Raw genomic sequence first — 25,229 nt, forward strand, 5'->3', positions numbered from 1 at the left:
ATCTTATAAATTTGGCAGTCCATGAAAAGCTTGATATGATCCTAATGGATGTTGTCACAGCCTATTTGTATGGCACATTAGACAAGGAAATTTATATGAAAATCCCTGAAGGGCTCAAAATTTCTGAAACTAATAAAAAAATTTGGGAAACTTGTTCAATAAAGTTTCAAAAATCCTTATATGGATTGAAACAATCAGGGCGAATATGGTATAATCGTCTGAGTGAGTATTTGCTGAAAGAAGGGTATAAGAATAATCCAATTTGTCCTTGTGTATTATAAGAAGGTATGGATCTGAATTTGTTATAATCGTTGTGTATGTTGATGATCTAAATATCATTGGAACTCCTGGGAAACTTCCAAAAGCAGTAGACTGTTTGAAGAAAGAGTTTGAAATAAAAGATCTTGGAAAGATAAAATTTTGTCTTGCTCTACAAATTGAGCATATGAAAGATGGAATTTTTGTCCATCAATCAACTTATACCGAAAAGATCCTAAAGCATTTTTATATGGATAAAGCACGTCCATTGAGTACCCCGATGGTTGTGAGATCACTTGATATAAATAAAGATCTATTTCGACCTCATAAAAATGATGGAGAGCTTCTTGGTGATGAAACTCTATATCTTAGTGCAATTGGGGCACTAATGTATCTTGCAAATAATACTCGACCAGATATAACTTTTGCAGTAAGTTTATTAGCAAGATTTAGTTTCTTTCCAATAACAAGACACTGGAATGGTGTTAAGCATATTTTTAGATACCTCCGAGGGACTATTGATATGGAATTATTTTATTCTTATGAATCCAATTCACAGTTGATTGGTTATACAGATGCGGGTTATTTGCCTGACCCACATAAAGCTCGATCTCAAACAGGCTATCTATTTACTTGTGGGGGTACAACTATTTTATGGCGTTCAACAAAATAAACTTTAGCCGCTACATCTTTCAATCATGCAGAGATAATAGCTATTCATGAAGCTAGTCGAGAATGTGTATGGTTGAGATCAGTGACTCAACATATTCAACAATTGTGTGGTCTTTCTTTAAAAACGAAGATTCTAACGATATTGTATGAAGACAATGCTGCTTGCATAGCTCAACTTAAAGGAGGATATATCAAAGGAGACAGAACAAAGTACATTTCACCAAAGTTCTTTTTCACACACGATCTTCAGCAAAATGGTGAGATAGATGTTCAACAAATCCGTTCAAATGACAATCTAGTAGATTTATTCACTAAGGCATTGCCAACATCAACATTTGAGAAGCTGAGACATAAGATTGGAATGCGTCGTCTCCAAGATATCAAATAAAGCTTTCATCAGGGGGAGTATAATACGTGCTGTACTCTTTTTCCTTTAACCAAGGTTTTGTCCCAATTGGATTTTCCTGGTAAGGTTTTTAATGAGGCAGTACTCAATGCGTATTACAAGATATGTGTACTTTTTTTCCTTCACTAGGCTTTTTCCCACTGGGTTTTTCTAGTAAGGTTTTAACGAGGCACATTATCTTTTAGATGGACATCCAAGGGGGAGTGTTATGAATATGTTGAAGTGGATGTCCATTGAATACTCCTAGACATCCCTATTCCATGAACCATTTGAGTTCATGTACTTAGTTAATTCATCACTTAATATTTGTAACCTTTAGGTGTATTCTTATAACCTTTCATGTATCTTATATCCTATAAATAGGGTATTCTTTATCCTATAAAGTACACACAAGAAACACACTTGAATAAGATAACTTCTACATTCCACTCATATACATCTTGTCTCTATTACTATATTATTTTATTTTGCTCTCATTTCTTAATAGTTGTAGGTTTGTTGTGCTAACATTTTTTTTTTCTCGACTAACATTATACTGAATTTTTTTTTTCTTCCGTAAAAGTCTATCGATCCATAAGTTTAGGAAAAATAGAAGGAAAAATCCAACACATTTGACTATGTAAATTGCAATATAGTCGCTTTTTTTGATTCCCGGTTCCTCATATCGTTAATATCTAATTTAGTTTGAAGAAGCATTAGAGATATGTTTAAAGATTTTGAAAGAGTTTATTAGCTAGGTCTTCTCCCGCTAGTTACGTTTTCTCCCCCCCCCCCCCCCCCCCCTTTTCTCCCTTTAGTTACGTTAGCTTATCATTTTCGACTTATGTAATCCTCTATAGTCATTTCATTTGTCTATTTAAGGTTCTTATTTTGCTCCCATTCTTAAAATTAAGCACATACATTCTCAAAGAGTTCCAAAAACAAATTAGTGAATGATGTCGTCAATTGAAAAATGTTTGCCAAAAGAAGAGCCCAAGTGGCAATTAGACAAAGTCATCCTTGTATTCCAAACTATTTGTCTAACAATTGTAGCATGTCTTTCTTTACATGCATCAGAAATTGCTATGAAGGACATTAAGAAGGCAGAATATTCTCTAATTTCCAGTCAAAAACAAATACTTTCAGCAAGTTTTTTCTTTATAGTTGTAGCCATTACTTGTTTGCTTCTCATGGTTAACATTGTTGTTTATATTTCACGTTCTGAACAAACACTAGTTCTATTTAGAGCAGGCTTAATTTCTGTAGCTCTAATTACTTGTTCCACTCTTATGGTCGTAGTCATTATATTTGTTGTAATAGGTTCCACTTCTCTTACCAAAGAGAGATCTCTGCCCTTAGCTTCTGCTCCAGCAATTCAGCCTCTTATGCAGCCATAGATTGACTTCATCTCAACTTCTTTTCTGTAGCTTTTTTATTGTGTGGAATAAATCACATTGACGTCAATTTTAGTGTTAGAGTTTGATTAGTATGCGTTACTTGTTCCTTTGTAAATTGTCTGTGTCTGTTTAGACAATTAATGATTATCATTAATCTTTATATATATATATATATATATATATATATATATATATATATATACATACATACACAGTATTAAACGCATGAAGACCCTTAGCGAAATGTTATTCGCCTTTTTTACCCTTAAAAAATAGAATCTGCACTAGACAAAATAGTAATTTAATCCAATACTTAGGAATAGTCATTTATTATTTTTCTAATATTTAGAAATAATCGTTTAATTATTTTTTTAATATTTATAAATAGTCATTAAATTAATTTCCTAATATATCGGATTGTACAAATTTTTGACCACTTTGCATTTCTTTTAGGTTTAGGCCGTATTTAACAGTTGATATCCTTTTCTACGCTAAATATAAACATTGTTATTCTATTAGGTATTTAAAAATTAAGTATATTAATTTATAAAGTAAATGTAACAATTAAAGTATTGTACTAAATTATAAAGAAATTATTGTATTGTTAATGTTTGTATTTTTATGACTAACCGTTATTTTCTTTCATTGTTGATTACCTTAATATCTTATTGTTTTTATTCTGCTTTTATATGGCTTTCTGGTACCGTCCCTTTTTGTCTATATTTTCATTAATGTGGTGCTTATGCTTTCCTGAGCCGAGGGTCTATTGGAAACAGCTTCTATATCCTCACAAGGTGGGGTAAGGTGTGCGTACACACTACCCTCCCCAGACCCCACGGTGTGAGATAAGATTGGGTATGTTGTTGTTGCAGTAATTTAATTGTTTTTCTAAAAACTAAGATTCTAAAATTAATTAAAGCTTTGAATGTTAAATTTTTCTTTATTTGAAAAATGTACGAATAGCTAATTTTAAAATCAAGTATGATTTCACTTAATAAACATTTAAAAATTTCTCGAGATCGGCGGCTTATTATGTCTTCTCGAGGTTTCCCATCAATATTGTTTGGCATAGATCAGTATTGAAAAATTATGAGTTTCTTTTTTTCTTTTTGTGTTTTCTTACAAAAATATGTGATCTGGCTCCAAATACTAGATTAGTTTAAATGCAAGGTATTGGGCATAAAAAATATATTTTGACTATACTTCTCTCTTTCTTCAATTTTTTATTTTCATATGGCCAAATACTAGCAATTTTAATATTTTTCAGTTATTCAAAATTATTTTAGCAACAAATATAGACGTTAACCAGAATATTAAAAATCAAATAACATATTTGCCTAATAAAAAAATAATATAATTGTAACATAAATATGGGTAATATGTCCTAGAACTTAACATCATTACAAAAAGCCAAGAAAATCTATTTATCAGAAGATTAATTGTTATTGCTGGCTGGAATCATTCTTCTCTATCTGTTCAATATTGTGATCATCAAAGAAGAGATTTTGAGAGTTGAAGATAACCAAGCACCTCAGAGATTGAAAATTATGTCTAAAACATAAATGTTTTAACCAAGTGCTTCTTTCTTTTGCTCTGCATGTCCACCAGTTCAAACTTAACTTTGGTACATCACTAATTTAGGCACTCGAACTCAGCATGCTTCAACAAAATAATTGTCACTTATTAAAAAGACAACTTTGGTACATCACTAATTTTGCATTTTAAGTACAAGACAACTAGGGGTACAAAGGTTCCTCTCAAAGCTGCATTTACTTGGATAGAAGGGTTTCATTTGTTTCATTCAACTTTTTAAGCTGGAGGGCCACAAGGAACATGACAAACCCCCACAACGAACAAAGAGTCTTAAACACAAAAAACTAAATATTTGAAGCACTAAGCGCCATAACCTTGCATTGTTCATTCATGGCCAAAAGTTGTGCCTCTTTCTTATCAAGTAGAGCAGTCAACCTCACATTTTCTTCCATCAGTTTTTGTACTTCAACCTCTTTCTGCATCTTCTCACTCTCCAATTGTGTTGTCTTGGCAACCAGCCTGGTTCATATAAGACAAACTCAGCACACAAATCCCAGGGATTATGAAATATTACTTAAATGAATTATTAACATTTCGTGCTGATTGGGATATAACACAAAAATACAGTCATATTTTGACAAGGCCCACTTGTGGTCACACTTGGTTTGCTGCTGTTGTATTTTGACAAGGATGGATACTTCAACCAATAAATATTAACAACTCATACAGTGGTCAGAATTCTATCTTCATGTGCTAATTAGATGACAAACAGGTCTTCAGACATAGTCATGATTCATGACCATTTGGGAAGCCAACCTAACAAAATCTCACTAAGCTAGTTGTAAGAGCACAAAGTTTAAAGCTAATATTTGCTCAAATAGATATAGCAGTGAGGACAAGTGATGTTCTCTGGATTCCAATCAGATGAAACTTCATCCGAGTTCGTGCTCTCTTTTTGTTCTGTACTACTACTATGTTACTTAGTCATACAGCTGCCAACTACTTTAAGATGCTAATTGGGTTGAGCAAGAGAGCAATGAAATACAGGATCGTGGTGCAAATAGGCAACAAGTAAATCATTTTGAGCCTAAACAATGTCACTCTTTGAGGCCATAATTCTTCACTATATTCTCATATTCTGTAAAATGAATATTTTATTAACATACAGAAGATGGTTGCTTAAAACATCGTTTCTGACCTTCCACCATTTAAAGTTTTAAGAAAATTATGCATACCTTTCTTGGGTTTCCAACTTGTAACAAAAATACAACAGTAATTTAACCTAGAAGTGTAAAAAAAATTCTCTTTTGCATCAAGTTTTAATAGTCTGCAAAACTATATCATCTAAATTACTGGTTATTGGACCGGCTATCTTTTTGACAAGTATTATTAAATCATGAATCTAATCCTTTTTTTTTCAAATAATGGTAAATCATGAATCTAATCTTATCGTTCTCCATTCACTTTGTTAAAATAATATTTGCATACTAAAAAATATAAACGAAAACAAAATAAATTAAAAAAATATCATGAAATTAAAGAAAAAAGAACGAAAGATAAGCTCAAAAGGGAGGAGAAAAATAGTTTTCTTTTCTTATTTATTTGTAGTTTCTCATATTTGTTGTTTTTCTCAATGTTGGGTTTCAGTGACATGAAAGGATTACATGTATATATATAGCAATTAAAAAAACTAAATTTTTTATATGAAACTAATATTTATTAAAGTGATGGAGATCTGCATACAGAACTTCAGTAAAATAAGGTAGTTTTGTTACACAAAATGGAAGAAAAAACAAAACAAATAATTAAAGGGAAAACCTGTAATTTGAAGATTGGAATTTAGTTTTGCTACACAATTTTTTTTTAAAGAAGTAAAACATATCCATAATGAAGAGATCATCATATTTCAGCTTCAAATTAATAAATGTTAAAGAGGATCTCTTCAATTTGTATTCATGATATATTTATACATGAATACTTGAACTTCTGTAACTCAAATTTCAAGCTCAAGACTTCAGACTTTAATTTTAGCAAGCAGCTCGAAGGGGCGGAAAAAGGGAGAAATCTTGCATAATCAAGTACTGACATCACATGTAGGAATTTAGAAGTCTAGATTTGTGTTAGACATTCAACATATCATAAGGAAAGACTGAAATCTGTTGAACATAACATCTACCATTCTTCTGTAAAGGGGTGCTTCTTTGATAATTCAACATGTCCGGGTCATTGTATAACTTTTTCTATATCTTTAAGCAGATGATTTTACCAATTAAGTTACAACTAAAACAATAAATAATTTTTTATAAAATCAGTATTGCTCAACACTAAAATGTCAATTTAATTGGATAAAGTGCGAATAACGCTATCATTTTAAATATAATGCATCTTAAAAGTTCTAGATTTCAAAAATATTATCAATGAGAAAAAGATTATTCAACTTCATTCTCAAAAGCAAAAAAATCAAAAGAAAAAGATTATTCAACATTATGTCATAAGATAGAGAACACAACTTCTTTTACTAATAAAAGATTGAGAGAACTAGGATTCAACACGTAACCATTTATGCATGAGAACGTGCAAAACAACAACTTCAGATCTCAGCCATCTTGAAATTTGTGATTTCAATTTTTTCGTTAATCCAGGTTTCAATCTTCACATTTCGCAATCAATAATCGATTCACCAAAAACCATTTGCCAAACTTTCTTAATTGATGAAGTTGACTACCCACTATTGCCTAATATTGGATTAACCTAGAGGAGTTACAAACTAGCAGTAAAGCCTTCTTTCTGATTTTGTGGCCACCCTATAAGACTAATTATTCTCAACTATTTCATTCTGGCATCATCAAACTGTTTATACTTTGTGATTCTTTAGTTTCTGGACTGATATGTAAGAAAAAAAAGCCTTTGACAAGCCAGTGTGCTGTCACACAATATATCCAGGACTGGGCAAGATAAGATGGTTATTGGGGTGCCATTCTGCAACTCTCGGCACACATCCAAAACTTTTTATAAAAAACCCCAAGAAATTTAGTTTTTACCCAGTAATTTTATGAAAAATAGAGAAACCCTTTTAATTTTGTGTTTTTTGGCCCCCGTACACCCTTAAAATAGGTGTACTTTACATAGAGTAAAGACTCTAAGCTCTGCTGCTTCGACTGGTTGATCGAACTTCTCACAAATAATTTTTTTTATGAAGTAAGTTCTCACAAAAACTCATGTAAAGAAAATACACCTTGGGCCCAACTCAACCTCAAAAGCTAGCTCATGAGGTGAGGATTGCCTAAGACCATATTACATCAGCCATATATTAGGAGATGTTTTATTCCCTAGAATCTGTATCTTACCATATTGTAAACTAGTAACTGCTATACATTCTCAACCAAGCTTGAAGAATAATCAAGCTTTCCAATCACTTCTCAATATTTCGGATGGTATATCTGTCTTGCATCTGGGAGTTACCTAGTGCAACAAAGCACATTTCAAAATAAAGTAAAAGAACTCCATAAGCAACAATTTGGACTTTTTTATTTCTCTTTAGTTTCAACTATCCCTGATAACGTCATGTGAATAATGCCCAAAATTGTTAATTTCATACAGTCCCAGGCTCCCAGCCCTTTGCATTGAACAATGACCAACACCATTAAGTTTCAAATATTCCCCCATCCCACCCCAAGCCTTGAAAATAATAGAAAAGGAGAAGCTATGATGGCCCTGGATCAGTACAAGATCCTATAATAGCCCGATAGATTAAAAGGGACGTTATAGCACTAAGCATGTCCAAGAGTCCATTATGGTATTGATGATCTAAATCAACCACACTCGAAGGAAAAATGTATAAAGCACTTAGAACAAATGAGCGTTCACGCTTGCATTCCCTTCAAGTAAATAAATGCCTAAAGGTGAAAACAAGGAAAAAATTTACTCTGGAAAGTAACATTTATAAACGAAAAGGGACCAACAAGCAAACTAGAGAAATGAGGTAGCAATTGATGGAGCTATCAAAGCATCTTCTTACCAAATGACACACATATAATATGCAGTGAATTTATGATTGTGCATTTGTATTTCAATTATTATAAACAAGCTGCAAGGCAAGCGTTATTCGAACACACAGGAAGAAGTTGTGCTTTGACATTTGTATTCCAGTTATTAAAGCAAGCTGCAGGGCAAGTATAAGATGCAGTGGTACGAAAGTGAGAGAAAAACGATATATTTAACTATAAACTTCATGCATCACAGACAAACTGCATAGCCAGGAAAGAAGGAAATAGGTCTGCCAGCATGTTATGGTTATGAAAATTTCTTTTTGACGAAAGGGGAATACTTACCGCTCAAAAAGCCTTTCAATAGTCTGGAATTGCTTTTCTGATGATAGAAGTGTTTCTCTCACACTAATGAGACTACTGACATAGGATTTCAGAGACTCAAAGTCTCTCTTAACACGACAAAGCTCCTGCTCATTTTCTGCAGCTCTCTGCCTCTGTCTAGAAGTTTCTTCAACCAAATCTTCAACTCTCTGCCGCATCTCAGTCAGGATAAGATTTGTACCCAGAGCAAATCTTTCCATTTCCTCTAACTTAACAGACATGTTTTCGATCTGGAGCGCCTTCCTCTTAATCTCTTCTTCACCTACCGTTACCTTCTCTTTCTCTATAGCAGTTTCAGATTCCGCCATTATAACCCTCTTTACAAGACTTTCCATAACATCTGTAACCAACTGTGCACTTCTGAGTAATTCACTCATATAAGATCCATCTTGTTCATCAAGGTGACCATGTTTACTCGAAAGTCTAATCCATGTTTCATCATCAGCATCATCAAAAGACGAGAGATCTACATCCCTAGACCAACCGGATAATGGTATCCCATTTTTATCTACAAGGCCTACTCCATCTAGTTCTTTGATACCGCATGAGGAATTGGCCAAATCTGGAACAGCCATGACTCTGGCTTTAGCTTTCAAGTACGTCATCAACGTTGTAGCAGTTCTGACTCTATGCCATAGAGCATCTAACTCTCTCTTTGTATCTTCCTCTGATCCTTGAATACAAGCTTTTACCTCCAACAGTTTTGCTTGCAAAGCATCCACTTGGGACTGACTTTTCTCCATCTCTAGCTTCCAAGTAACGTCTGTTTGAGCCAATTGGGATTTTAAAGCTGAGAGATCAATATCTTCCTCACCCACCATCACCTTATCAAGTCAGTGATGTGAGCTCAGGAACCTATGAAAATAAAAATTTAGGAACATTTGGAAGTACTAAGTAGTAGAAGAAAGTTGGTCAAATCACAATGAACCACATGAGAATCATATCAAAACTTTAACTCTAATCACCACCATGCAGTTCTTGAACTTTCAGATCAAAAATAAAGATCCTTCCATGGTGATTTTAATCACTTTCATGCATTAAGCAGAATATTCAGATAAAAAGGCTAAACTAAACTCCGTTAACACTTGTTGAGGAATTCCCATGACATTTACAAGATAAAGCATAATAAATGCATCACATTTTCTTCGGAATGCACTAGCAATTTAGTCTAGAAAATACAAAATGCATTTCAAAATATTATTACGTATTCAAATGGAAGAGGTCCAACTGGAGTACCAGACGAAATGGATATTGAGGACTCATATAGCCTACCAACTAGCTTGGGATTGAGGTAGAAGTTGTTGTGGTGGAACACTTGCACAAAAGCCTTAACAAGGCAGAATACTTTTAAATGCAAACAGAAATCAAGAAAAATAAGAAGATATTGTCCTATGTACGGTCTAGATGGAGCATGGAGCATAAATATACATGTGAAAAATCATTAAAAATTTTAAAAATATTAAACTTGAACCCAAAAGTTCTAAGGTGTAATCGGATCAGTAATAAGAACCTATAGATTGAACTCGTCAAATTTAAGCAATCTGCCTATGTCTATGTAAACAGTTGTTAGAATTTCCTTTGGCATCCAAACTTTAAGCAGCCTAATTTCACTTCCCGTAAAGACAGCATTTCCAGATAAAGTATATAAAGAACACCATAAAGTGATACAAATTCGTGGCAAAATAGTGCCATTAGCACGCCTAAAAAAGGAAAGCACATACAAAAATAATTTGGCAGGGAGTGAAGATATCAGTCAACCGGGTACATCCTTATAAGTCCAAAATCCAACTGTAAAAATGGCTTCTTTCATCAATCAAAATCATAAAAATCCAAGAAAGAGGAATCCCAGTATCTGTCGAACCCCCCCCCCCCCCCCCCCCCAACGCACCCAAAACAAAAACAAAAACAAAAAAAACACTCATGTAGAGAATTAGAATTTCAGACAAAGAAAGGGACAAAATTATTGCATAAATTATACCGATATCATAGGATTAAACCCGTCCTACCGATACCCATCAAATTCCGATCAACATTCAAAGGAATTGCAACGGAAACAGACGCGATCAGAACCAAAAACGTACAATTTTTTTTCGGAAAGAATTCAAGGTATAGAGAAAGAGGAACCTCGCAAATTGAGGGAAAATTTGGGGAGATTCAGATGAGGCTATGAACAGGAGACAAATTGGCAGGTGATTATGTTGAATGTTGATGATTACGTTCTCTCACACATTTTCTTGCTTTTGTTGTCTCTGCCTTTTCCTTTTCGAGTTTCTTTAAAAAAATTTCACAAATTTTATAGTGGGGACCTTTGAGTATTTTATCTTAGTCCATTATACTATGATAAAACCACCAAAATGGATTTAGAGGATAAAATGAGATAAAATTGCTTTAAGATTGTGTGTCATGTTCTACGTGAACTTTTATATATACCAAACAACTCATATTTATGAGACACTATGATAATTGTAGATACTAAAAGATAGATAAGGAATTCATACCGTTGATAGTTGTGGGATCAAGTAGTTTACAAATACAGAGATGGGTCATGAACTCATTTAGTACAAGAGTCTAAGAATTGAGACATAGATAATTGATAGTATTTAATATTAATTATACATAATAAAATTTTAATTAGGTATCAATAAATAAGAGTCACTAGAATTTCAGCTAATGTCATTTGAATTGTAACTTCAACTATGACGTGTCTCCATAGACATTATATTTGCCTAATTTAAGTGGTTTATTGATTGTTTTTTCCCAATCAATATGAAGGGAAATATTAAAAATTAATTGAGGATATGACTTGTTATATGATAGATACCTAACTATGTAACAAAAATCCACACTTCTTTTTATTATTAATATAAATTGTGATAAAATCTTACACTACAGTCAAATCATACTATATAGTACCTGCTTCAAATACTATAACGGATGGGATGATCTTATTCTTTTTTCTTCAAATATATACATAGGTACACCCAACGAAAGGGCACTTGGGATCAGAAAATGCCCAACTCAAAGATACACATGGCAGTGATGGCATGGGCATATGCAAAAAAAAAAAAAAAAAAAAAAAAAAAAAAAAACACGGTGCATTAAGCTTTCGCAATGCGGGGATCCGGGGAAGGACCTGACTGTCATTCTATGGTTGAAAAATATTACTACAAATTTACATTTTGGCAACTCCTTTCATTTGTCACAGTAGTCGTTCATAGGGACATATCTGCCTGAATAGAGGATAGACTAGGTGAAGAATCACAGTAAGGACAGGTTAAGGCAGGGCGTTTGGAGCTGGCGGCAGTTGTGTTTGCGCTTAAGTTATAGCGTTATTACTTGTATGGTGAACCATGTGCGGTTTTCACTGACCTAACAAGGAAAACACAGTGTCTGGAGTTTATGTTTCAGTTTCTCACAAAAGACTCTACTAGTGATGAAGAGGTGATCAGGCCTGAGATGAGTCCAACAATAAGGGCAGTGTTGTAAGTGGTGGTTTCACTTTGGGAAATGTTGTTCCGAGAGTCCATATATGTATCACTGAGGGATGGTCCTCCAACAAGAGCTCCCACTGCAACATTTGGATTAGGTTCTCTTGTATGCAGCCATTTGAAGCCATCACTGCAATTAGAATTAACATCTACTGGAATTGAAGCACCCCTGTGGTGAACTTGCTGAGGATATCTACTTCCATAACCAACAAGGTAGCTCATTTCCATCGGATTGTTTCCCAATATATAGTCCAACTGGAAACAAATAAAGACAGATGTTTAATGTACTTGACATATAATGCATCTGAAACAATGACATGTTCAACTGGCCGTGCCATTTAATATCACGAAAATTGAACTTTGAAATAAGCAAATACATGCCTGTAAAACTGCAAAGTTGCGCAATTCTGTTGGTTCATATAGCTCCCCGATGCAATATAAATTTGGTGTTTGGGAGCTAAGCATGTAATCACTGTAAACAACTGCCAAAAATGAAGAGGCCACAGAATACTGCAATGGATTCCACTGGTTAACCCATACGAGGCCATCTGCAACAAAATTATACTAGTTTTATTGCACCTACCTTTCTTTGTAAAAGGAAAAAGATCATAATGATACAATGACTTGCTGACAGGATCATAATACCTGGTGTTCTTTGAGATGTTGCCGTTGGGGATTCAGGTAGAAGTCCACACAAAAAGGTCTCAGCAGTCTGTCTGTACAACTGGAGTGAAAGACTTTCCTCAGTTGAAATATCTTCCTTTGAACCAAATAAATTGACCCTTGATAATAGGACCTGAATCAAAGGTAAAAAATCTACATAGTTGTTAGCTGCTGGAATCTATCTTCTGAAGAATAAACACAAGCCAATACTGATTACTTGTTGGTGAATATTATTTATGAGAATAATGGCACATGCTTCACCAAATTATGTGCCTTAACTTATTTTAACAAAGCTAAGGATGCAATGTAGAACAGAAGCAAGATTTCGTGTTCTTCATTGTGTTTCCAAATTCCAAAGTATAGTATTTTTCCAGCTTCATGCTATTGATGCAAACACATTTCAAACAGATACTATCAGTTCTAATATTCTGGAGTACATGTAACTTCGTGGTAATGTATGAGTACAATACCTGAACTCCAGCCAACTTATTTTCCCAAGAAAACCAAGATGGATTTCCCCAATTAGCAAACGTGTCGCCATTTGTAGCTACATAGCTAAGGTAAGATTTGTCTCCGGTAGCATGATAAAGCCAGGAAGCTGCCCACAAGAGTTCATCCCCAAATGCAGTAGAATTATAAAATTCCTGCACTTCAGGTATGCTGATACTGTACAAACCTCTATAAGTATCAGCAAACTTGAATAACTGTTGGGCATGCTTAAGAAGATTCTCTGAGTAGACAGAGTCAATTGACTTGAACACCAAAGATGCAGCTGCCATTGCTGCGGCAGTTTCTGCTGCAACATCTGTCCCTGGATACGTCGCGTTCACTTGTGTGAGAGGCCTTTTCCCTGTCATGACCTCAGGCCTTTCCCAGCACGTGTGATCCAGCTTTGGGTCACCCACCTTTCTTGTAGAAAAATACAGAAAGATACTTCATACTGAAAATAGTTGGTAATTGTCAAAGGGGATTAATTTACCTGAATATAGAGGACATTATCAGAAGGATGTGCATTAATAAGGAAATCAGTGATCCACTTGAGGGATTCTTGGGCATTTTCCAGCTCATTCACCAACTTCATGTTGTTGCCATACTCCAAAATGGACCATGATAAAACAGTTGCAGTGAATGCCATTGGAAATCCAAACTTCACATGGTCTCCAGCATCATACATTCCTTTAGTTAAATCCAAATTCACTTCGCTTCCATCTCCCATAGCTGAATCTCCTCTCCAAGCAATCTTATTATTCACCAATTTTCCAGCTGCAAGCAGTAATTCAAATATGAAAACAAAATAAGCAATAAACTTAGGGGTATATATATATATATATATATATAGTCTTACACTTCTGAATGTCGAAGAATTGCATAGCAATGCTAAGAGCATTTGCATATTTATCAACAACTTGGTGGGTAACAGCCTTTGAAGAATCAGAAGGATGAAAATATTTGCGGAAACTGAATAAAACTGCAGCAAGAACGAAAGCCACAAAAGAAAAAATGACCACCCCTCGCCAGAACCATCTTTTATCCTTATGTGTTTCTTTTTCCATTCAGTTTCAGTTCTCTTCACCAAAATATTTCAGAGCAAAATTAAATCAGACCGTATCGTACCCTCCATTCTTTGAATTTAAGGGACACGTATATATTAAAAGGAACGACTTTTCCAGCATGCCGAATGATGAAAATGCAAAATAAACTGAGAGACTCGATCATGATAATGAGCTAAATTGTACTCCCGTGAAGCCGCACTATATATGCTATTTGGGTATCTGGACAATCACCATATTACAGGAGATGGAGGTGAAACCGGCATATTTGAGATTTGTCTTTTTCCTTTATTGTGAAGAATGATGATATCTTGTTAATAAAAGATGTGAAACTAAGTACGTAATTGTATGTAGAAACCCAATACTTTATTGAGAAGCTGCCAATCAGGTCGTGCAAAGTCAGCAATGAATGATGCCAACAATGTAGTACTTTATTGATTTCTCTACTTCAACGAACAACTTTTTGGAACTATTTTTAACGAGAATCATGATGCTTATCCCTCTTTCAAACGTATGCCGCCAATATAATATATAGAAGCCTCCCGCTTACGAAAGGAGATACAACAATATATTACCCAGTATACCTTTTCTAACTATTCCAACTATGCCTGCTCCCTCTTTTGTATTCTATAACCTTTCATGTCCTATATATTGTATGTGATAAAAGGAAACCAAGCGGAAGAAAGTTATGTATATTTATGTCCGATTGTATGTGACACACTTTCACTTTAGGTCTATCTTAAAAAGAATACTCAATATTTTCTTGTATTTAGAAGTAATTTAACTTTAAACTTCTTATTTTACCTTAATAAAATAATTTATACTTTTTTTTTAGACCACAAGTTTCAAAAATATTCTTTTCTTTCTTAAACTTCCTACTCAGTCAAAACTCTCGACAATGATTCACTTCGGATATCTTGTGACAGTTTTTAATAGTATTGCCAAAATACATTCTACTTATTCAATCCCTAAAACTTTCTTACATTAGTATAACTGTAGAAAAAATGATAGCTAATGAAAAATGAAGAAATGCCTTTGGGAGATGTGAAATGAGAAAATTGAGCAACAATGGTAGCTAACCACCGCGTAGAATCTCTTAGATTATTGACTAGTAGAACCATCATCCAGTCACCAATGTCAACTAGTCACCATTCATTACTCCTTTTAATTTTCCAATATTGCTATTGCAAACAACACAAGGTACTTCGATTACCACTGAACTCTGTTTCGATACAGTATTATAATTAAGAGGCCTGAACAAGCCATAGAGAAATAATTGTAGTTCCAATAAGAAAGAAAATACTAAGTACTAGTTGGAAACATATTGAAAATGTCGAGATGCATGCACATGACACCTTTAGATCACATAGTATAATTTCTATGGATTGGAATGAGAGAAGCAGACAAGGTTACCACTAACCTCAAAAGTTAAAAAGAGAAAAATAAAGTTGATGGATTTGTAGCTTCCCCTTTTAGCTAGTGAAAGAGAAAAACGAAACGCAATAGTACTAGCTAGTTTTCAGGAGAGTGTATTGGCTTGTTTATTTGCTTAACTCTGTTAAGTTTCGAGTTACATACAAGAGTAGTACAAAATTTCGACAGAGAAGAAAACAGGGGAAAAATTGGAATATTCCTGAACACAAATGTCTCTTCCTTCTGCTCTCATCTTAAACTTGAAGTTTCCAGTGGTCAAGATTTCTCTGAACCTGTGAACATGGATTCAGGAGCAAGAGGAGTAGGTGTATCCAGCTGGTAAAGGTTGAGGGCAGGACCAACAAATCGGAATAGTATCCAAGCCCCAATTATAATAAAAATAGAAGCATAAGCAAATTTGTTGAGCCAAAACAAAAGGCCTTTTTCTCCCACATACAGCTCCAATGCTTTCTCAGTCAGAGTCATGGATTCCCATTCCTTAGGTGGAGGCTTAGGTTTGGCAACTTGTTTTGCTGCATTAATCATTTCTTCTTCCTTCTGCTTTCTTCGTTTAGATGAACGTCTTCGGTATCGAATCTCCAACGTGTTTGGTGGTGTTATGGGTTGTGATTCGTTGTCATTATCATTGATGCTGCTGGTTGCATTGTTGTTATTGCTATCACTGCTGCTGCTTCTAATAGGAAAACGAACAAAGGATTGAACATGGCCATGTTGAGATTTGGAAGAAATTGGTATTGGGATTGTAGTGAAGTGTTTTGGGTAGGTAGAGAGCATGTTGGTGTTCATTTTCATTGCCTTTACCAGGGAACTCAAAGTATGAGGCCAGGAGACGCACATTGGTTTTTGATTACCTTATCCTTTTATCCCAACTAAGGAGCCTTTTTCTCTTTTTCTTTTTTAATTCTAAAATTCTAGAATGATACTCCTATATGATAATGGAACTTTGACTAAACTGTTGATATTTTTTAGGACAAGGGTTTAAATAAATTGAGCATATTTGACCTTCGTTAATACTTTAGCTCAAATATGATTGTTACATAATTAGTCCATATATGCCCTTAGAGTTACACAGTTGGCTCATATATGTCCTTTTCGAAACGGAATTCACTCAAACTAATTAGCTATTTCGTTAATTGTATTAAAGTGAATTACAAACACTATTTCCTTTTTATAATTACTTTTTCTTCACCTTTCTCTTTTCTTTCTTCTCTTTTTTTTTCCCTTTTTCTTTCTCCCTTATCTGTTTCCTCTATTACTGATGTCTTCTCCATTTTTGTCACCAATTTCACTTGACAAAACTCATGAATTCCAATTACTAAGAAAATTCTCCCATAAGGTAATCAAGTTCCAATTTCACTAGCCCTCTAAATAAACGAAATTAAATTGTTCCAAAAATTATGGTTTAAACTTTAAAATAATAAAAATATCTCAACCTTTAACAATACTCAAAAGACCAAAATATTTAAATTGTTTCCAGAAAGATAATTTAATGATTAAAAGCCTAGAGTTCAAGTTGTAGTGTTATAAATTTGAGTTGTTAGTCTTTTTTCATCTTTTTTCAGCTGGACATTTTTTATTTTTTTATTAACTATGTAAATTAGGGGTGTACATGGAACGGGTTGGTTCGGTTTTTATCAAAACCAAACCAAACCAATTATATCGGTTTGGATTGTTCGGTTTTGTTGGATTTTTCGGGTTTTTGTTACATAAATATTATTTCAATCTTACTTTGTTAAATTTTTTAGAACTAAATATATGTTCAGTAAAAATTTAAAAATTGACAAACATATGATCTATTAAAATATTCTTATGCGAGAATTTTCTTAGTGATTGGAATTCATAAGTTTTGTCAAGTGAAATTAGTGACGAAAATGGAGAAGACATCAGTAATGGAGGAAATCGGATAAGGGAGAAAGAAAAAGGGGAAAAAAAGAAGAAAAGAAAAAAGAAGAAAGAAATGAGATAGGTAAAGAAAAAAAGTACTAATAAAAAGAAAATAGTGGTTGTAATACACTTTAATACAATTAACGATAGAACTAATTAGTTTGGGTGGATTCCGTTTCGAAAAGGGCATATATGGGCCAACTATGTAACTCTAAGGGCATATATGGACCAACTATGTGACGGTAAGGGCATATTTGAGCTAAAGTATTAACGAATGGCAAATGTGCTCAATTTCGTATAGTACAAGGGCATATTTGGTCCTTTTCTGTATTTTTTATAGAGTTCAATAACTAATAAAACTTCGTCACACCCCTTCCTGCCTTTTTGTTTTCTATTATTAACCGAAGATATTCAACGCAAAAGGGTCAAATATACTATCAGAAAATATTTAAATATACAACTTCTTATATTTTGAGTCCAAATATATCCTTGTCGTTATACTATTGGTTCAAATTTACCCTTTTTCGTTAAGTTTGTCCAAAATAGACATCCAATCTTACGTGGCACTGACATTTGATGAGGCGGATGTCACGCGACTTGCCATCTTAGAGCCTCTAACCCATTATACCCCTTCCTTCTATTTGTTTCAACCACTAAAATTTTTTTCCCCTCCACCACTATTGCCACCATTACCGTTACCATGAAAAATATTGTATTTTAAATTTTAATCTTTTATATATGGATTCGGGACGCTGAGATGACATGTCATATAGCATCCACCTCATCAAATATCAGTGCCACGTAGGATTGGATGTCCACCTTGGACAAACTTAACATAAGAGGTGTATATTTGAACCAATAGTATTACGAGAGAGGTATATTTAGATCCAATATAACGAAGAATATATTTAAACTTTTTCTTATAGTAGAAGTATATATTTGGCCCTTTATCGTTTTCAAAATTTTGAGGAAAAAAAATTGCTTAGATAGTTGTTTCCCCTAGAATTTTATGCCGATCACAGTGTTAGTCATCACATACTTCCAATTTTATATGCTGCTTGAAATTAAATATTTTAAAAAATGATAACTAAATAAAATCATGTTAACAGTATGTCTAGTAGGATGAAAGATATTTCTGGAAAAAGAATGTTATTTTGTTTGGATTGCCATAAATGTCTTCAAGGGATATATTTTTCACCAAATTAAAGAAAATAATTTTCCTTACTTTTTAGGTCTAAATTATTTTCCTTCACAATTTAACGTCACAACTTCAACCAGCACTTAGATGTTACTGTTAACTTTTAATATTGTAAAATTTCATTAAAATACTATTCGATTTGCTAAGATATCAATCTGTAATAGATACTTCTCTTGAAAATATTTTTTATTCTTCGTCCAATCACTTAAAAACTTCTATAGAAATCATTTCCAAATATATATTTTAGAAAATATTTTTCGAAAACTATTTTTTTTGTCATATTTGGAGTGCTGGTGAGCATTCAAAATTCTTCACACGTGCAGTCAGTAAAACTCAAAATTACCCTTTTCTTCTCACTTTTTAGAATTTCCTCTTTTAAGGTGCCTGCTCGTATTGTCAAAAAATTTAATACTGTAACCGCGCCTAATCTTTGTCACTATGTATTGACAAATACACCCCTGCTAATTCGACAGAATAACAACAAACCTTATTCTTCTTCTCAAAGGCTGCAGCGCTTCACACACAAATTCCTCCATTCCACAATCCGCATCTATACTGAACAAAACAATTCGCACATTCTTTCAATTCACTGAGTTGACTCGTCAGCCATGTCCGAGTCCGACCAGCAGCGAACTCAGAAGGCCGATCCATTCCTCCTTAATTACAATCCCGAAGAGCTCCGAATCGCATCAGAGTTTCTGTCCAATTGGCTGCCCTTTCTCTCCCGTGACCTCTGCCACTCCTGCACCCACACCCTCTCCGATCGCATCCGATCCCTCAATTTTAGTAATTTCTCTTTCTCTTTCTCTATTTGTATTCTTTACATTAATATGTGTTAATGCATGTGTAATCAATTGATATAAACTCTGTAGCTCATGTACTAATTCTCACAATTTGCATTAAGTTCCCTGCTTTTTTGTGCTTGGATGAGTTTTTTTTCTCTAGAGATAGCGTCTTAATTCAAGTTTGTTTATTTATTTGACTTTTGGTTAAATTTTTTACGAAAGTTGTTTTTTTTTTGGGGTGGTGGGGGGGGGGGGGGTGGTAATTACTTAGTTATGAAGATTGTTGTAGATAACATATGCAAAGTTAAAGTTTCTTTGGTAGATAACGATGGGCCAAACAAAATTGAATTCTGCTTTGTCTTGCTTATGTTTTGGGATATACTTTAATGATGAAGTGTGAAAGTTGTTGATTTAGTGAGTTTTTCTGATCAGAGATTTTGTTGGTATGATTGCAGAAGTTGGTGGTGATGCAGAATGCTTGAAGCAACCAAAGAATATCAGTGTTTTGACTCCGGAACGATGTGACTCGGATGGATGCAATGGGAGTCAAGAGAATTGTGACAACAATTCACTTGGAAGTTGGAATGATTGTGGTGACTTGAATGATAATGCAGATACAAACTCATTGGGGAGTTGGAAAGACGGGACTAGTGGGGGGGAGCCATTTGAGGAGCCTTCCGGGGACAGGCATTCATCTGACAGTTGTATAGATGGCGCAGATTCCCTTTCTCGGCCTGTTGGAGAGGCATCTACAAGTGAAGCATTCAGCTCATCCTTACCTGTGACTACCCCGAAAATGAAGATGTCGTGGGCAGATATGGCTCAGGAGGATGAGCTTCAAGCTGAGGAAGTGAGTGAGTCAATTGCCTTGAGTAGTCAGGTGAATGGTGTGTCTGAAGAGGAAATTACTACTCCGGAGAGTAAGCCAAAAACAGAATTGTCAAGGGAGCAACGAGAGTACATTAGATTCTGTAATGTGAAGAGGAAAAAGGATTTCATTTGTTTGGAGAGGGTGAATGGGAAAATCGTGAACATACTTGATGGATTGGAGCTACATAAGGGTGTCTTTAGCGCAGCTGAGCAAATTAGAATAGTTAAATATGTGGAGAAGCTTGATCAGATGGGGAAGAATGGGGAATTGAAAGGTATGCTTTGTCCTTTATACAACTCTCTTAATCATTTTTTTTCCTATTTTCAAATGAATGTTGTTGTCATATTGATCTTTGCAAAGCATAGTCAGTCCAAGCCGCGATTAAGGAGTAGGGAGCAATAGCTAGGCGGCCAACATACAATAATCTTATTATGTGAGGGATGCGATGATACCAGCACTTATCCGCTGGATCACATAAGAAGTCCGGAGTTATGTGTGCTCGGACAGCAGTGATACAAGGATTGGCATCCCTTGTGGGGCCAACTAGTTTAAGACAGGCATAGTTGCTTGATTGATGTCGTCTAGCTGTGTTAATGTTTGATCTTCAAATGTATTTGAGCAGGTGTTTCTGTGAACCAGAACACTCATATTTTTCCACTTTGTTGTTGTTAGACTTGTTTTAACATTAGACAATTAATAGAGTGTTCGATGTTGGTATTAGCTAGCGAATTCCCTTCTTTCTTTTTTCCATTTGATTAATCAGAGGGCTAAATAATCTGTATTTCTAGCATAGATACCAAGGTTCTTTGTCAAATGCATATTTGTTTCTAACAATTTAGATCTGGAAGGACGTTTTCGATGTTACTATTGTTGTTCATTTCTTTATCTTCATTTTGACATATGGTCATCCAATTCAGTTTGGGTCCTATGCTATTTAGATGCTAATGTCTTCAAAATAGGGTGATTGACATGGAGTTATTGCATTAGTTTAACTATAGGAAAAGTAAGAAAAAAAAATTCGGCTTGCTTGAGAGAGGATGAAGCTATTGCATCAGCTTGCACCTTTTCTACCTATCAGTATCTTTTACTATAAGACTCCTACACAAGAGAACTTATCTACTCCCTATTTGGGAGGATCTCAGATTCAGTGTTAGTGGACGTTGCGTATCTTTCAAAGATACCTTATTTCTCCTTTTGTCTGTTATTGAGAGTTACAGTACGTGAATCATTTCATCATTGTATGTTAAAGCTAAGCTGGTTTGGGCTTTCCAGACTTCCAAGTGTTGAAATGGGGAATCTTGTCTTACTAATGTTTATCCTCTTTTAGTTTTTTCTTAGTGAGAGCACAGACTCTTCTATGTTAATTACCAGACATTAAAGAGATGAAAGAAGAAAGAAAAAAGAGAGGGACTGAGAAAAAGAACTGCTTAAAGTTCAATGTATCAGATTAACTGTCAACAGGAAAATAGATAGTGATATCTTTATAAGATGGTATTATGCTGCATGAGAAAATCTCTTTCATTTTTTATTTTTTTTGGAATTGAAATAAATTAAAAAAATGGGTTGTGTTACTGTCAGATGTGTGTAGAATCATTATACATACCTAGATTAATTGCATAGAATTTCTAATAGATTATGTTTAATGGTGTGCCAAAATCAGAAATCCAGTAATTAGGAGATTTTCCTTGTTTAATGAGCCTATACTCATAAAAAAAGAGCCTGCTTCTACGTTTGGTAATCTCCAATACATCTAGAGTTTTACAACCAAATTGTTCTTGATTCAGCTTAGAAATTTCTCCCTTGTTAACAAGGTATCATAGAATTTTGTGAGTATGGTTTAGGAAAGAAGTTTCAAAGTAAAGGTTGAGACATGACTATGACTTTTCAATTAGAAAATGTGTTAGTAGTTGTACAAGGTGCGCATTTTACTCTGTTTGACTAACTTGTGCTTTTCTGTAAGAATGATGTGCACCTCCCCTTTTTCAAGGTTTTCCTAAAGTAGTTCTCTGATCTTTCTTTTTAAATCCTCATTCTAATTCAGTAATTCTACCATAGTTCAATGTCCAATTGTCTTTCTCGTGACTCACTTCATCAATTAGTTTGATCTGGTATTTTTTTCCTTTATACTTGTGAAGAGTGTGAAGAGGATGATGCTTTTTTTTCTTGAGCTTCCTCCTTAAATTTCCATTTAAATTTGTTTGTAATTAAGTTCTTTCAGTCATTTTTAGTTATCTCCTGGCTCTTACATGCCTATGTTGATTGTGTAGAGAGGACTTATACTGCACCAGCAAAGTGGATGAGGGGCAAAGGACGTGTGACAATCCAATTTGGTTGTTGTTACAACTATGCACCAGTAAGTCTTCTACAATCTTATCTTAATCCCTCCCTCTCCGCACGAAAACCCCTCTTCCCCCTCCCCCTCCCCCTCCCCCTCCCCCATACACACATACAGAGGCTCAAAATAGTAAATGGAGTGCCTTAAATTATTGGCTATTTGGAGACAATCTAGTAAAGATTTCTTTTCCCCTAATTGACAGCTTTCTTCTTTGATAGGATTGTAGCATATGGGTTAATCACTGAAAGGAAGTGGAATGTATGCATAGCATAATGACTCAATTTTCTTTATGGCAGGACAAGAGTGGGAATCCCCCAGGGATCCTCAAAAGTGAAACTGTTGATCCATTGCCTGATCTTTTGAAGGTCATGATTAGAAGGCTTGTAAGGTGGCATGTGATGCCTCCAACTTGTGTTCCAGACAGCTGTATTATCAACATTTATGAAGAGGGGGATTGCATACCACCGCATATTGACAATCACGATTTCGTGCGTCCATTTTGTACCGTTTCATTCCTTAGCGAGTGCAATATTGTGTTCGGTTCCAACTTGAAAATAGTTGGTCCCGGTGAGTTTGCTGGTGCAATTGCAATACCGTTGCCAGTGGGGTAAGTGAGAGAGTGTTGTTCTTCTCATAACTACTGAATTTAGTAAGATTGATCATAACTGACATTATATTACTCCAGATCTGTACTGGTCTTGAAAGGAAATGGAGCTGATGTAGCTAAACACTGTGTGCCAGCTGTGCCTACTAAAAGGTACGCACTGAATGTTCAGATCTCTGGAATCATAGTTAAATCTTCTGTGTCCTTGCATAATATGCTAACATCTTGTTAACCGGTACTTCATATAGGATTTCAATCACATTTAGAAGAATGGACGAATCTAGAAGGCCAGTTGGATATGTTCCTGAGCAAGATTTACAAGGGCTGCAGCCCTTGTCATATGAAGCAGACGTACAGAAGAAATCAAAATCCTCAAAACCAAGGTATTCTGCAAGAAAACAGTCAGCATTACGGGAAGAGAGCATGGAAAGTGTAAAGATGCCAATAAGAAGGCATTCAGAGCCCCGTTACACAGGTCGATATCGACAAGGACCTGCAAACAGGCAGAGGTTTAGGGTGAATACAGAAAATTGAAGGCACATTCTACTTGTTTATTTTGATCCATCCTCATCTGCTAAAATTTATGGTGCCGTTGGTGGAGGTCTCTTCTTATCTTCACCTCGAGGCGTTGAAGTATTAAAATTGTGGGTGATTGCTGCTTGCTACTCCTTTGGGTGTATATCTTCTAAAATAGGTTTAATCCTGCTCTTGTACTAGAATAATTGCCGGAAACCAGGTATGAATGTGAATGAGGAACAATCAAGCTGAGAGTGGGGAAGAGTGGTGGTCATGTGATCTAGAGATGGGTGGATGATATATCTGAATTCTGAGGTATGTGTACTGTTCCAGTTTGCGGTGGTAATGGCTCGTATGTACATCATGTTCATGACTCATGAGGCAGCTATGCAAATAATTATTTGGCAGCTTGGATAAACCCTGCTGAAGATTTGACTCACTCTACTTGAATAGTGCGCCTTGTAACGAATAAGTCCATCCGTGTTACCACCCATCTCTAATCACATGGTATTCAATTCATATGTCGTAGGTTACAGTTATTTGCGCATAAGCTTTGGTGCTTTGCTTCCTACTGTAATGTTTTCTCCTAGTGCTTGTATCGTTAATCGGTTGAGCTTAAACATTGAGAGCTAAGTTATTTTGTCTGACAGTCTTTGCTTTTCTACTTGTTGGCTCAAAATCTTTTATGGAATATTTACTGTACGAAGCAGAAAGAAGGCTAATAAATAGGAACATGAGCGGAGGATCCGAACTCTTAACTTGCTCTACGACTATACCTTTTCATCATTTGGTCACATACCAAGTATACTATCTTAATTGGTTCAAAATTGAAAATATTAGCATTTAGTTGCGTGATGCCTCGAAAACAAGTCTCTCTTAATTAAGCTTGCATGAAGCTACGATGTTTCAACGTGTTCAATGTAGAAATGATAAGCAAATGAATTTAGAAGATAATTCCTCTGCTCTCAAATATTAATCGTCTTGGCAAAATTAATTTGCTTCAAAATATTTGACATTTTAGAAAAATAAGAAGCATTTATCACTACTTTCTTTTCAAATTCACGCTTAATTAGTGCTATAATTAGTCATCTAGAGGTATAGAGTAATTTACACAAATACTACTCGTATGTATGAGTAATTAAAAGGATATGTTTGTTTTAAAAAATATTGTGCAAAATTCTTCAGAATTAATTAGCTCTTAAATATGAATCAAGTGTGAATTGATCAGAATTTAGTAGCATTGCGTTATAAATACTACTACTACTAGTAGTGGTAGTAGTGATAAT

General features: G+C 34.7%; 4 protein-coding genes across 7 annotated transcripts; 1 reads left to right on the forward strand and 3 right to left on the reverse strand.

Moving 5' to 3' along the window:
- Positions 1-4,372: 4,372 nt before the first annotated feature.
- LOC104115132 (uncharacterized) lies at positions 4,373-11,184 on the reverse strand. 4 transcript variants are annotated; one of them, XM_009625713.4, is made up of 3 exons: positions 11,114-11,184; positions 8,577-9,470; positions 4,373-4,764 (listed from the first exon to the last, which is right to left on the reverse strand). In XM_009625713.4, exons 2-3 carry the CDS (start codon positions 9,434-9,436, stop codon positions 4,590-4,592), a joined length of 1,035 nt encoding a protein of 344 aa, XP_009624008.1. In that variant the 5' UTR covers positions 9,437-9,470; positions 11,114-11,184; the 3' UTR covers positions 4,373-4,589. The 4 variants fall into 4 exon arrangements, with proteins under 4 accessions (XP_009624008.1, XP_009624006.1, XP_009624005.1 ...); XM_009625711.4 differs by lacking the exon at positions 11,114-11,184 and adding an exon at positions 10,697-10,985; XM_009625710.4 differs by lacking the exon at positions 11,114-11,184 and adding an exon at positions 10,740-10,984.
- A 354-nt stretch (positions 11,185-11,538) lies between these two features.
- On the reverse strand, positions 11,539-14,557 carry LOC104115133 (endoglucanase 2-like). Its single transcript, XM_009625714.4, has 6 exons — positions 14,112-14,557; positions 13,746-14,029; positions 13,237-13,671; positions 12,749-12,899; positions 12,485-12,651; positions 11,539-12,358 (listed from the first exon to the last, which is right to left on the reverse strand). The coding sequence occupies exons 1-6, from the start codon at positions 14,317-14,319 to the stop codon at positions 12,020-12,022; spliced, it is 1,584 nt and encodes a 527-aa protein (XP_009624009.1). The 5' UTR covers positions 14,320-14,557; the 3' UTR covers positions 11,539-12,019.
- Positions 14,558-16,005: 1,448 nt separating this feature from the next.
- On the reverse strand, positions 16,006-16,542 carry LOC104115128 (uncharacterized). The gene has a single exon (XM_009625705.4). The coding sequence runs from the start codon at positions 16,540-16,542 to the stop codon at positions 16,006-16,008; it is 537 nt and encodes a 178-aa protein (XP_009624000.2).
- A 2,791-nt stretch (positions 16,543-19,333) lies between these two features.
- Positions 19,334-24,607, forward strand: LOC104115130 (RNA demethylase ALKBH9B). The gene is made up of 6 exons (XM_070195264.1): positions 19,334-19,618; positions 20,073-20,762; positions 22,756-22,841; positions 23,120-23,430; positions 23,509-23,580; positions 23,676-24,607. The coding sequence occupies exons 1-6, from the start codon at positions 19,441-19,443 to the stop codon at positions 23,959-23,961; spliced, it is 1,623 nt and encodes a 540-aa protein (XP_070051365.1). The 5' UTR covers positions 19,334-19,440; the 3' UTR covers positions 23,962-24,607.
- The last annotated feature ends 622 nt before the right edge of the window (positions 24,608-25,229 follow it).

The sequence above is a fragment of the Nicotiana tomentosiformis genome, chromosome 2 (assembly GCF_000390325.3).
Source record: "Nicotiana tomentosiformis chromosome 2, ASM39032v3, whole genome shotgun sequence".
Classification (NCBI taxonomy): Eukaryota; Viridiplantae; Streptophyta; class Magnoliopsida; order Solanales; family Solanaceae; genus Nicotiana; species Nicotiana tomentosiformis.

Coding starts and splice junctions, on each gene's coding strand:
- LOC104115132 (XM_009625713.4), bottom strand. CDS start 9,436: ATGGTGGGTGAGGAAGATATTGATCTCTCAGCTTTAAAATCCCAATTG. Junction 4,765..8,576: donor ATTGAAAGGCTTTTTGAGCG/GTAAGTATTCCC, acceptor TATATGAACCAG/GCTGGTTGCCAAGACAACAC.
- LOC104115133 (XM_009625714.4), bottom strand. CDS start 14,319: ATGGAAAAAGAAACACATAAGGATAAAAGATGGTTCTGGCGAGGGGTG. Junction 14,030..14,111: donor ATTCTTCGACATTCAGAAGT/GTAAGACTATAT, acceptor TACTGCTTGCAG/CTGGAAAATTGGTGAATAAT. Junction 13,672..13,745: donor ATAATGTCCTCTATATTCAG/GTAAATTAATCC, acceptor TCTACAAGAAAG/GTGGGTGACCCAAAGCTGGA.
- LOC104115130 (XM_070195264.1), top strand. CDS start 19,441: ATGTCCGAGTCCGACCAGCAGCGAACTCAGAAGGCCGATCCATTCCTC. Junction 19,619..20,072: donor CATCCGATCCCTCAATTTTA/GTAATTTCTCTT, acceptor GTATGATTGCAG/AAGTTGGTGGTGATGCAGAA. Junction 20,763..22,755: donor GAAGAATGGGGAATTGAAAG/GTATGCTTTGTC, acceptor TTGATTGTGTAG/AGAGGACTTATACTGCACCA.
- LOC104115128 (XM_009625705.4), bottom strand. CDS start 16,542: ATGAAAATGAACACCAACATGCTCTCTACCTACCCAAAACACTTCACT.